Consider the following 13,035-nt stretch of genomic DNA (forward strand, 5'->3'; position numbering starts at 1 on the left):
CAGAATGAGGGATGTACACAGACCAAGAACACCAAGGAACTGAAACGTGGGGGATAAATGTTGCTTTATGAAAATGGTTTCAAACCTCAACTGTCTTGGGGGTGCAGTAAAACAAATGGGCAACTCACAAGAGAGGAAATACAATTAATTAACAAATGAAAGGAAAGGTGTTTTATCTCAAAAACCACCAAAGAAATGCAAACAGGCTGGGCGCGTGGTTTATACCTGTAGTTCTAGCACTTCGGGAGGCTGAGGCAGATGGACTGCTTGAGGTCAGGAGTTTGAGACCAGCCTGGCTGACACAGTGAACCTCCCCTCCGCCGCCGCCACCCACCCTGTCTCCACTAAAAACACAAAAATTAGCCGGGCGTGGTGGTGGGTGTCTGTAATCCCAGCTACTCGGGAAGCCAAGGCAGGAGAATCACTTGAACCTGGGAGGCGGAAGGAGGCTGCAGTGAGCCAAGATCGCACCACTGCACTCCAGCCTGGGCGATAGAATGAGACTCCATCTCAAGAAATGCAAACTGTATAAAAATGAGGGCACCCCATGCTGGAGAGGGAGCCCCGAATCCAATAACCTCAAAAGCTGCCTCGCTGCACCAGCCCTTTGGGAATGAGGCTGGCGCTGGAATCGAGACCCATAAAACTGTCACCCCCTGGACTCAGGAATCTCCCTGCCTGGCATCTATCTGGAGGAAATCATTCCAGAAAGGGAAAAGCCACAAACTCACAAAGGTGTCTGCTGTTTTCTGGAGTATGTCTCCTCCTCCTGCCCCCAGGAGAGCTGGGATTGGTGTTATTTGTCATCGTATTAATAAAAACATTACACGCTGTATAAACGCCCCACGGTAGGCAAATGACTGCATGAATCCCACATGTGGAATCCAAACAACTGTGTGGCCACTGAAATGGTATTTAGAAAGGTCAGGTAAAATCACGGGGTCATTGCTGATTCAGTAGAATAAAATCAGAAGGCACACCATTATTAGAGACGCGCAAACGCAGGTGTGCATTAGAAGGGAGGAAAATGCAAAGCAGTTATAGCTGTGAGTGAGTGGGAACCCGAGCGGCTTTTTTTTCCCCTATTTTTTTACTCTTCAAATAATAGTTGCAACATTAATCACAGTTAGCATTTCCTGAGGCACATGCCACAGACCAGGCTCTGTTCCAGTCCTAACAATCATCTCACAACCTAAGGCCACTTGTGTCCATTGTACTGATGGGAACACTGAGGCTCAGGGGAGCTAGTGGCTTACCTGCAGTTGCCCACTGGCCTGTAGACAGGATCTGAACTCAGCTCTGATTCGAAGACTACGCAGTTCACCCCTCTGCGGGTTTGCTAGAGTACAGCTAGGAGGTTTTCGAAGTAAACTTGTATTAGAACTAAGCGTGGGTGTTGCGTCTTTACCTTCTGTTCTGCCAGGCCCTCCTCTGGTGGGGAGTGGTTTGCCGAGGAGGGTGGGGAGCTGCCAGGTGGAAGAGATGAGCACACCTGCCGCCTCCGGAAAGATTCCCAGGGCTGGGAAAGACCTTCACAAATGGTGCAGGGGAAAAGACGAACCCCGAAAGCAAACAAAACCAACCACGCACCCCAACCGAGCACACACCAAGCTGGCACCATAGCCTCGTTTAAACCCCTGCCTGGCAGCCCGCGAAGGGGCCGACGGCGGATCAGAAGCCAGGCTGAGTTTCGGGAGGCTCCTGGGCCCACATCAGACAGGATTTGTTTCACTGACACCTGCAGGCCAGATCTCAGGTGCTTTGGGGGATCCCTGAGGTCCTGCCCCGGGGATGGGTGAGACCTGCCTTGCACAGAGAACCCACAACCACAGGGCAGCTATGCAGCCAGCATGGGGTGGCATCATCTCAGTGTTAGCTCTCACAGGGAGCGAAGTAAAGGCAGAGACGTTGCTCTTCCCAGTACAAGGATGTGGGCTTTGGAGTCCACCAGACCTGGGTTCCAATTCTGGCTCAGCTGCTGTGCAGTTCCCAGGAATCTCTTTCCGAGCCTTGGTGTCTCCTTCATAAAATGAGGCTCGGGATGGCCAAGCTGCAGTGCAGCTGGGGAGGCTAAATGGCACAATTGGTTGCAGCTGCTTAGCTCAGTAAGTCCTCAATACATGGGAGCCACGGTTACTAACAGTAATAAAGCAGTTCACTGATTTGACACTGTCTAGGTGCCTTCTGTGCACAAGGCACGGGGCAGGAAGATTCATTCATGCAACATGGATGTATTGAGCACCTACTATGTGCCAGGCCTTGTTCTATGTGCTGGGGTCACAGCTGAGCACAAGAAACACCAGTCCCAACTCTCCTGGGTTTTCCATCCAGCAGAGGAGACAGGCACAAAGCCACAAAGCCAACGTGATGTCAGGCGGCAATGTACATGATGAGACAGTAAAGGAGGACAAAGGGACAGAGTGATTGGCGGAGGTGGCTGCTTCTATTTTGTAAACCTTGGCCAGGGAAGGCCCCTCTGATCGGGTGACTCTGAGCAGGGGCTGTGGAAGGGAGGAGTGAGCCCTGCTGGTGTCTGGGAGGGGAGAGGTCTGGGTGGAGGGAACAGCAGGTGTGGCTACAGCAAGTGCCAGTGTGGGGAGATGAGGACAGAGGAACAGTGGGGTGGGGTGGGGTCATATCACGTTGTTGGCCAAGGAAAGCATTTTGATTCCTAAATGTGAAGGAGGCCATCGGTGGGTCTTGACTTAATGTTTTTAAAAGATCACCCTGCTGCTGTCGGGGCCAAAGGCTGGTATCAGGGAGACATGCGGTGGCGGCTGCCTCCATCCTGGCCAGAGAAGACAGACAAGGAGGGCTGATCTCAGTGGAGGGGTGGGTGTGGGGCGGATTCTGGCTTCATTTTCAAGGTATTGCTGATGGAACACGTGAAGCGGGAAAGAAAGGGAGGAGCCAAGGAGATGCTGGGAGGCAGCGGGGACATGGATGTGCTGGTCCCCCCCAATGTCTATGGGACATCCAAGAGCTGCCCTTGAGGACTCAGGCTCTGCAATGACAGCAGATCTGGATTCAGGGGAGAGAGACCAGGGAGAAAGACTGGAAGGTGGACAGGATTGGAGCTGTGGGTCTAGGTGGGGTCCCCAGGGGATGGGTGGAGATGAGAGAGAAGTTAAAGGGAGGAGCCCTTGTATCTAAGATCGGGGAGATAAGGTTGGAGCTGCAAAGAGGAGCAAGAAGGGCAGCCATGAGGGGCCAGGATCCAGGACCCTGTGGTGCAGAGGACCTGGGGCTCCCCGGTTCCCCTCAGTCTCTCCCTCCTCCGAGGCTATGCTTATGCTGCTCTCTCTGCTGGGATTCCCCTTTCCCCACTTTGGCGAACTCCTATTCATCCACTGAAACCCTTTCTTTGTGTTAGCTGCTCTCCCCCTGGCTGACCAGAGCTTAGTCTGGTGGACCGCGAGTCCTGGGACATCTGAGCACTGTCTTGGACACAGCCGTGAACATCCAAGAGCTGCCCTTGAGGACTCAGGCTCTGCAATGACAGCAGATCTGGATTCAGGGGAGAGAGACCAGGGAGAAAGACTGGAAGGTGGACAGGATTGGAGCTGTGGGTCCGGGTGGGGTCCCCAGGGGATGTCACCCACCCCTCCACTGAGATCAGCCCTCCTTGTCTGTCTTCTCTGGCCAGGATGGAGGCAGCCGCCACCGCATGTCTCCCTGATACCAGCCTTTGTCCCCGACAGCAGCAGGGTGAAGGCTCCTGGGAAAGGATCTGAGCATTTGCAGAGCAGCTGCTCCATGCCAGGGCCTTTCCGGGTTTCCTCGCATTTAAGGAGACAAAACCTGAGAGGCCAGTGCTGTCACCCACTGTCCTGGTAAGGAGGCGTAAGCTACCTGCTGGAGGCCCTCCAGGTACCTCAAAACAGGGGAGCTGGGATTTGACCCCAGTTCTGTTTGCCTCCAAGAGCCTTTGCTCCTAACTCAACTACTCTGCCTCCAAACAAAACAAATCAAAACAGCTTCACGGCAGGTGGGGCTATTCAGAGGCCAGCCTCCTGGAGGGTGAGTGAGTGCGGACCGTTGGGCCACACCTCCTAGGCAGGGATGTGGAGCGAATCCCTATGGCAGGTTCCAGGGAGTGCTGGAGAGCTGGAAACCGTCTCTTCCTGGAGGCTGAAGGACCCTGGGCATGAGTCAGAGGCGTGCTCACAGAGGCTAAAAGAGAACCATTTCAGGGTAGAACATCAGCAAGCCCCATGGCCTCAGGCAGAAGTGAGTCACTGAATTATGGGCCATTGTCTCCTTGGACAATTAGCACAGCCATTGCAGTGGTGGTTATGAACACTTTTCCATCACACAGGAGGCTTGACGGGACATAATGTTGAATTAAAAACCCAAGACACACCATTTTATGTGCAGGATGACAACACTGCCCTGATGACCGGCCAGGCTGGAGGACGCGGAGCCCTGCGGAGGGTGGTGAGGTCACTTGGTTCCCACACTGGCAGTGTCCTTGCGATGGTTAATACTGAGTGTCAACTTGATTGGATTGAAGGATGCAAAGTATTGATCCTGGGTGTGTCTGTGAGGTGTTGCCAAATGGGGTTCACATCTGAGTCAGTGGGCTGGGGAAGGCAGACCCACCCTTCATCTGGGTGGACACCATCTAATCAGCTGCCAGCGTGGCCTGAATATAAAGCAGGCAGAAAAATGTGAGAAGGTGAGACTGGCCTAGCCTCACAGCCTCCATCTTTCTCCTGTGCTGGATGCTTCCTGCCCTCGAACATCAGACTCCAACCGAGTTCTTCAGCTTTAGGACTCAGACTGGCTTCCTTGCTGCTCAGCCCGCAGACAGCCTACTGTGGGACTTTGTGATTGTGTGAGTTACTACTACTTAATAAACTCCCCTTTCCATAGCCCCTATTAGTTCGGTGCCTCTAGAGAACCCTGATTAATACAGTCCTCCAGCAAGCAGGGGCACCTTTATGGTGGAAAATGAAGCAGAAAAACAGAGGAAACTGTGACTGTCCCTTGGGGGAGTGCTGAGGAGGAGGAGGTAGGTAATAAGGCAGAGAAATAAAGAAAAGCAACAGGACCGCAGGCCCCAGGGACAGCCTGTGCACTGGCTCAGGGTGGCCGGGCCTCTCCATGGATTTTAATGCCCCCCCTGAACCTTTGGGGGTGCAGAAAGGGGTCAAGGAGTTGTGTTCCCCAGGAGAAGAGGTGAGGAGAAACTGCAGCTGCCACAGGGGTCCCGGTGCACCTCAGGGGCCTCCATGGGTCATGGTGATGTGGATCCCAGCTGGGCCACAGTCAGCCATGTCTAGGATGCGGCGGGAGGAGCAGCATAGGCCTCTGCTTAAAGAGGGTTCCTAGAGTCTGGGACTGTAGCCTGCACTCCGGGGAGTCTGCACAGTTGGGCACCAGGGCGTGGGCAGGAGGAGGAGATTCCCTGCAGTCCCACTGTGTACCCTCAGGAGCTCTCATCACCATCACCATCCAGGGCAGGCACTGAGACTCAGGGAGGGCCGGCAACTTGTCCGAGGACACACAGCAGGTGGCGTCACTGGTTCTGAGCCTTTCTGTCACCCCCTGCCTGCCGCCCATGGTACCCACCACCGCAGAGTGACACTGATGAATGGACATCCTCCAGGGTTTCAGCCAAGCTGTCCAAACAAATGGAAAGCAGCCTAGAGAGCCAGTAAAGGAGGGAACACGTGCCCTATCGAGCCTCAGTTGGGAAAAGACAGGAACTGGAGGGAACAGCTCAGTTTCCTGATCCAGCTGGAACCCCCAAGGAGCTGCAACTCCATCCCCACTCAGGACATCAACTGTCTTCTGAATTCCAATCACGGAAGCCTCCTTGGTATTTGACGTTACACCAAGGAAAGAAGATATTTGGTCATCTCCCTTTTCAGTCTCCTCATTTTCTGGAATTTCTTGCTGTTGGCTGGCACCCTCCCTGCAGAAACCACACACCAAGGACTCTGGCTGCAGAGCTGGGAAGAACACGATGCTTGAGTTTCAGCAGGAGAAGGTTCTGGGGTTGGGTGAACTCTAGGACCTCACAGGGGAGGATGAATGAGTTTTGCAAAGAGCTGGAGGGGTTCTAGGAGCAGGCAGAGTGAGGTGAGAAAAGGTGGTACTGGGGCTTTGCTGGTAGGCAGAGGCCATTGGATGGAGAGGAACTCTGGACATCTCCCCATCCCTGCTGGGCTCCCTTCTCTCCAGGTGGCCTGAGGTCCCCAGGGCCCAGGGTGATGGAGCCAGCGCTGTAGAGGCACTCAGGCTCTAATGACCACTCTGCCCTGTCCCTGCATGCCCCACAGGCAGCATCAGCATCTCCCAGGAACTTGCTATAAATACAGAATCCCAGGCCTACCCCATCATTAGGCATCAGATTTTGCAAACCCAACAAGACCTAGGGGATTTGGATGCCCCTTAAGATCTGAGATGCACACATGATCCCCTTGAGCCAAGCTGGGAATTTTTCCCTGAACTCTGACAGCCTGGAAGGGCTTCGGGGCTGGGAGGGCTGGGGCTGGGCAGCCTCCTCTCCTCAGGTCACTCCCCATCCCCCGTCTCCACCTAAGCCCCTAGACCTCAGGGTGGGTTTTGAAGGATGAATAGAAGTTCCCCAGGGAGGTGTGGGACAGAGCACACTGTGAAGAGAATTGAGTCAAAAGCAAGGAGGTATGAATCAGCGAGGGATTTGAGGGGTCAAGGCTGGGGTGGAAGGCATGGGCAGTGAGGTGGGGGCAGGCTCTGAGATAGGCAGGGGCCAGGTGGCAGTTGGCTCAGGATCTGACATGGGCTGGGGAAACCTTGGCTGAAACCCATGGATCTACTGTGTGGCCTTGGGCAAGTCACTGACCCTCCCTGGGCTCAAGTTCACTCATCTATACAAGGTGATGATGTGTCCTGCTGAGCCCAATCCTCAGGGTGGGAGTTACAAGAGTCCATGGAAATACCAAGGGGGGCAGTGTCTAAAGTCAAGCACTAAGCATGGTTCCCAGCACTCTCTGCTGGGCTCTGCGGGTCTTACAGGGTGGTGAACAGCAGCCTGAGGCTTCAGGAGGGGGCCGCTCAGGTCAGGAGGCAGGGTCAGGCCACCAAGGGCTGGGGAGCAGGCTCAGAGGCAGCCGAGGCCCTCTCTCAGAGATGGGAATGTGGATGGATGGGGGAGGGAGGGAGGTGAGGGCAATGGGGAGTGGAGCTGGGGGTCCTAGGAGGGTCGGCCCCTCATCAGGTCCTCACAACTACACTGCGAGGCCAGGCTTGCCCAATTTACAGATGGGGACACTGAGGCTCTGGCTGAGGAGGCTTGGGGCAGGCAGGTGTGGCGCTGGTGGGGCCAGGTGGGTGTGTCTAACTGGGAGCTGCTGCCTGTGCCCCGGATTTGAGACAGCAACAATAATGACCATCACAACCATGATAGCGGCACCTCCCAGGACCCCGGCCACAGCTGCAGTGATGAAGACAGTACAGCATGTGGCAGGAACGTGGCGACGTTCTCGGGCCCGGCTTAACCCCGGGGGCATAGCAGCTCCTCTCGTTGGCCCCTCCACTGCTTGCTCCTTTAGCCTGAGGTGGGTCCTGGTGGTGCAGAAGTGAGACCTGCGCTGTCAGTGTGAGGGGACCAGCGCCCACCACCTGAGGAGAGAGAGGGCTCAGCCCAGACCCTGTCCCAGACCCCCAGTGCTGATGCTCCTGCTGCATCCCTTGCATGGGATTTGCTGAGCAGCTAATATGTGCTGGGGCCCTGAGTCGGGCTGCAGTTCTGGCCGTGGGAGCTGCACACCACTGCACAACTGACAAGGGCGGGGAGTCTGGCAGGTGGACGAAAGTCCAGGGAGTGAGGTCAGGTCAGGGATTGGTGGGAGGGCCTGGCTGGGCTGAATACAGGCGGGAGTGTGTGAGTGTGTGAATGTGTGAGTGTGTGTGTGTGTGTGTGTGTGTGTGTAGGGGGTAGTGCTGCCTCCTGCCGCACTGTGAACTGAGTGTGCAACTGTGCAAGGAGGGCCAAGGTGCTTAGAGAGGCTCTCTACGCCTGGGAGGAAAACCCAGGACCTCTGCGGTGCGAAGGAGACACTGTTAGATGAAGAAGGCACCTTGTCGCAGGTGCTGTGTCCCTGGGGTGCCTGCTGGGTCATACTGGGCTCTGGGCCCTCAGCGGTTGTCCTGACTACTTTCAGGAGGAAATGACGGGCAGAGTCTTGGGGTCACCGGAGAAGACAGTCCAGAGAATCTGAGCAAGAAACTTCACAGTCTGAGTTTATTATCTACTAAGTGGAGGGAAAGCCCCGCTTCTCCGTGAAATTAAATGACGGCGGCTGAGCTTTGTGACCATTGCACCCCTCTCGACGTCCCTGCTGGCTCCTAACTCAGTTATAAATCCCACAGGCGGGGAACGGCACAACGCCCCACCTGCCTGGCCATGCGATTCGGCAGCACCTGGCGTTTGCTCGGCCAGCTGGCAGGAAAATCACATTTCTAGCGATTGATGGAGTGCGTGTCTGCGGGGACCAAGATGCAGGGACCAAGATGCGGGGACTGCGTGGGGCCGAGCCACTGCCGCCAGACCCTTCAATACTGCTGTGCGGTGGCCTGGGGGCTGCCTCGGGCCCCTCACCCACCAAACCCAAGGGGTTTCTGAGAGGGGAGGCTGCGCTGGCCTCATCTGGGGAGCCGAGGGCCTTTAGGCTGGACCCAGCAGTCGCCCAGCTTACTCCTCTGCCCTAGCTCTGGGATCTGCTCCCCGCCCACCATGGGCCCTCCCGCTGCAGAGTACCCATCAGAACCGCTGCGGCAGTCAGGGTGGGAGCCAGGGACAGGGAACTCCTGGGCACTGAGGCAGTCCTGTCTCCCAGCACAGCTGCCCCTTGCCTCCACCTCCCCTGGCATCGCCTGCCTGCCCTGTCCTGGCATTGCCTTGGCCTCCTGCCTCTGTCCCCACTGAGGTGGTCCTTGACCCACTGCTTGGGTCCCACTAAGCCTCCCCAGAAGTGGCTGAGCCTCATTAGGAGACTCCAGGAGCTCAGGGGATGAGGGTGTGTCTGCAGCTGTCTTCCTCCTGCCGCCCCTGAGGAGCTGGAGAAGCTGGAGTCATTCGCAGGAGAAAGAGCTGGGGTGGGCAGGGGAGAAAGAGAGAGAAGCCACAGAGGCTGGGCTCACAGACTTCTGGAGGTGAAAGCAGAAGTGAAGAGAGATTTGGGGAGCAGCGGCACTCAGCAGGAGGCTCCTGAGAGGGCTGTGAGGGGAAGAGAAGCCTTTCCAGGGGCTGATGAGCATTCAAGAACCTCCCTGGCCCACACTCCTTGCCTGGACATTCTCCAACGTGACTGAGAAGAGCCGCAGAGAGCGCTTGTAATGCCTGTTCGGGTGCCAAGCAGTGTTCCATTGACTGGGACACCACATGGAGGCTGGGCCGCCTGGGGCCAGGGACCTAGTCCGGTTACAGTCAGAGCTATAATGCTGGAGATGTCCTGGGTCACACAGCCGGGAGGACCCTGGAGTGGCAGAAAAGGAGGCTCCTCCCTGATCTCCAGATCAAATCCCCTCTCACTTTGGTTCCTCAATTGGTAAAACTGAAGCCCAAAAAGGAAGCTCCTCACGCAGAGTCACGCTGCGGGTCAAAGAGCACAGCAGGAGTGGGACGGCGCCCGTGAAGCCAGCCAGGGACTGGTTATTCCCTTGTCCTGCACCACACCCCTGTGGGTTCTGACAACCCTTTTTCACACTCACAAGGTGATGGGAACACCTGCCTGAGCTTGCACTCAGGACAGTCAGGAAAGACGAAGAGCCTCTGAGCTCCCAAAGGAAATGTGTCCCACCTGGACTTGGAGCTCAGCCGCCCACTCAGGCTCCGTGCAATCCCTGCAGGCTTGGCAAGCTCTCTGCATCCTGATGGCATAGCACAGTGCCTGGCACACGGCAGGTGCACAATGTGCGCTTGTTGGTGACAAGCAATATGGAACAGGGGTAGGGTGGGAACCACTGCTGAGACAGGCAAAAGTGTTCTGGGCAGTATGAGATGGGGGAGCTGTTAGCAGCAAGCACGGTGACACAGGAAATGGAGGACCCTGAGGCCGAGGCAGGAAAACAGCCCCCAGGTGCTGAGTGCAGGGCGCTCACAACATCCACTATCCTCTTGGCAAGTGTTCAGGGAGGTGTGAGCTATTTATTCCAAATGCACGTGCACGCAAAAGCTGTGGGAGTGGGGGAGGACCACCGTTTTAAACGGAAGATTCTCAGCTATCAAAAAGCTTGGCTCTTATAGACACTTTCCAGTGCCTCCCAAGCTGTGGTGTCTACAAGCATCACCCTCAGAGAGGCCTGGTCAGTAGGGTCTGGGTCTTCAGTTTGGCAAACCCTCGAGATGTGTCTGTTGCAAGGGGTTCACATTTCAGAACACCCCACTGTTGGGTCCTGCCTGGAGTCCCCACTACTCAAGGGTGGAGGCTGGCTGCTTCTCTACCCATCACCTCCACATTCCTCAGAGCCTGGCACAGACCCCTGCCCCAGCACCCACTCAGCCAGCGTTTGTCAAATGGAGCCACACAGGGCTGTGTCTTTGTCTCCTGTGTGATGGATGGCGTCATTATTCAATCGATAAGCACAAGCTGATTTATGCATATCTTATTAATTATTTAAGGCACTCATTATTGAAAAGGTCACTACCTGCTAGCTATGTGAACGATCACTAACTCGCTCGGTTGCTGCCTCCAAAGAGGAGGCAGCAAGGGTTAACTGAGGACCTACTATGTGCCAGGTAAGGGCACAGTTAACCCTTGGGAGGGGGCAGTCTTACCCACTCCTCCTTCACGAGGATTGGAAGGTTAAGAGGGTGAAATCTCGTGCCTGAAGTCAAGGAGCAGGTAAATGGCGGAGCCAGGACTCAGACCCAGGTCAGATTGCCTGCAGAGCTCCTGGACATGAACCCAGGGGTCACTGTGTGGCAAACTCCTGCACCCCTCCAGCAGGGGGATTCTGGGATGGATCTTACAACCCGGGTTTGGTATCATGATGTCCCTGGATGATGTGCCCTGAGCCCTGTGTGCCCATGGCTGCAGCTCAGCCCTCACAGAGCATCTGAACCTCTCACTCTACCCCTTGACCTGGGAATCGACCCTCCGTCTGGCTCCTGTCCTTGGTGCTAGCCAGCCTCCCAGGGAGTTCCTGCTCCAAACGCATAGACTCTGCCTCTCCCCTTCCAACTCTAGATGCTGCACTACCCAGGGCCGCCTGGGGTTAGGTCAGGCCCATTCCCACCATACTGGAACTGGGCAGAAATGGGAATTGCTGTAGACAAGCTCAGATCTGAACACAACCCTGGAGCAGCCACCCCACAAGACCAGCCCTGGAGATGCCACCTCCCTGTCTGGCTTCCTTCCTTCCTTCCTTCCTTCCTGAACAGCCTGCCTGAGTCAGCGCTAGTACCCCTCATGCCACACAAGGCATGTACGTATAAGGAACCAAGTAACATTTGTATTTTCTAACCTCATGCTGAAAAATCTGCCTGGACAGACGGATTTGCTTCCTTTGGCCAGATTTACAACTCAGAAAGGCATCCGGTTTTCCCCTTTGCCTTGACAACTAGGAAACGCAAAACTCCACTCAATGTTTAGTGTTTCCATCTCTCACACTGGGCTCTAAGCGCAACGAGCTTGCAAGCTTTGCTTCTAAGCTCTGTTTCCACCTCTCATTTTGACTCTCCTGTCCAGGCATGTGTTGTAGGCTACCCATGACAGTTTGAAATTTTTCTTGGCAAACAGCAAGATAAGCAAACAATCAGGTACCTAATGAGCCAAACACTATGGCGAGAATGATGGCATATTCTCCAAGCGCTCCAAAGACAATCACCCAAATCAGTCTGGGTCTGTATTGCAGCCACTCACCAGGCAGACGAACTCTGGAAGGTCATCAGCGGTGGGCTGTGAGCATCTCCCCGCAGCGTGTGCACAGCCTGGGGGGCTTGCGGCAGTGGGCCTGGGGGAGGCTGCGGCTGTGGGGCCCGCTGCCCTGGCCGAGGGGCCCGAGCAGGGTTCCCCCATCGCCGGGGGTCCTGTTTCATCCATCGGCCCTGGATGCCCCACCGTGCCAGGTAGACCTTGCAGATGTCGTAGTTCATTGCCGAGTAATACAAAAGGTCCAGAACCAGCAGCATCAACACGAAAAAGCCATAGATCCACACTCCCAACAAGGCGGTGTAATTGCTATGAACAAACAGAGAGGGAGTGAGTGAGGAGAGGGGAGCAGCCCAGCTCGGTCCGGCTTCATCAGTGGGGCTGATTAGAGAACGTGGCCTGGGGGCTATGTCGTGGTCCCAGGGAGGAGGGTACTGAGCCCCTCTGGAGAGCAAGGCCTTGGCTCCCTCTCCTCTGCCTGCCCTGTTCGCCTCCTTCCCTGGAATCCACTGCCTGGTCCCCACCTGAGCACCCTCCAGGACCCCTAGCCCTTGGGCTGGGATCCCTGTGGGTCCCACGGAATCAGGTACTTTGGAGGGAATTCTGAGCTGGCATCTGGGGCTCCCAGGACATGATAGCCTCTTCCTTTACCTGGTGCGGTTTTGGCCTGCCCTCTCCCTCCTTCCTGCAGGTGCCCCTGCTCACCACCCCCCGCCCCACCTTTGTCTACGTTGTTCCTGACACCCGGGATGCTCTCACTGCCTCACCCCTGATGTGAGGATGGAGGTCCTCCCCATCCTGCTGGACCAAGGGCAGAGGCATCAGGTTCTGCCCTCCAGACCCTCTCCCAGCCTCCCCCAGGGGTCCCCTTCACTCCACACGACCAGGCTGTACATGGCTGGGGGTGTCCAGGCCCCATGACCTCACTTCTCTTATTCATTTGCCCAACATTTCCCCACCGAGGGCTGCTCTGCCTTCCTCAGGCAGAGGTGGCCAATGTTACCGTTGGGTTTGGAAGCCCGCTGTGAAGCCTAGCTCTCCCAGCATCCACCGACTCCACCGTAGAGACGGTCTGCACTCCCAGCAACCGACCTTTGTACAGGCTGTGCCTTCTTTCCCTGCCCCCTTCCTCCCCTGCCTACTCCCCACCAGCCCTTTGTCGAAGATCACT

The 13,035-nt window shown here is 56.0% G+C and overlaps 1 protein-coding gene across 5 annotated transcripts in view; it reads right to left on the reverse strand.

Annotated features, from left to right (window-relative positions):
* SHISAL1 (shisa like 1) overlaps nucleotides 1-13,035 on the reverse strand; it is a 161,621-nt gene that overhangs the window by 29,774 nt on the left and 118,812 nt on the right. For all 5 annotated transcript variants that reach the window (XM_011712060.2, XM_011712059.3, XM_011712061.3 and 2 more), the window contains one exon: nucleotides 11,856-12,173. In XM_011712060.2, the coding sequence (XP_011710362.1) occupies nucleotides 11,856-12,173 (318 nt within the window). The remainder of the gene's footprint in view (nucleotides 1-11,855; nucleotides 12,174-13,035) is intronic.

This window comes from Macaca nemestrina, chromosome 15 (genome assembly GCF_043159975.1).
Source record: "Macaca nemestrina isolate mMacNem1 chromosome 15, mMacNem.hap1, whole genome shotgun sequence".
In the NCBI taxonomy this organism is placed as follows: Eukaryota; Metazoa; Chordata; class Mammalia; order Primates; family Cercopithecidae; genus Macaca; species Macaca nemestrina.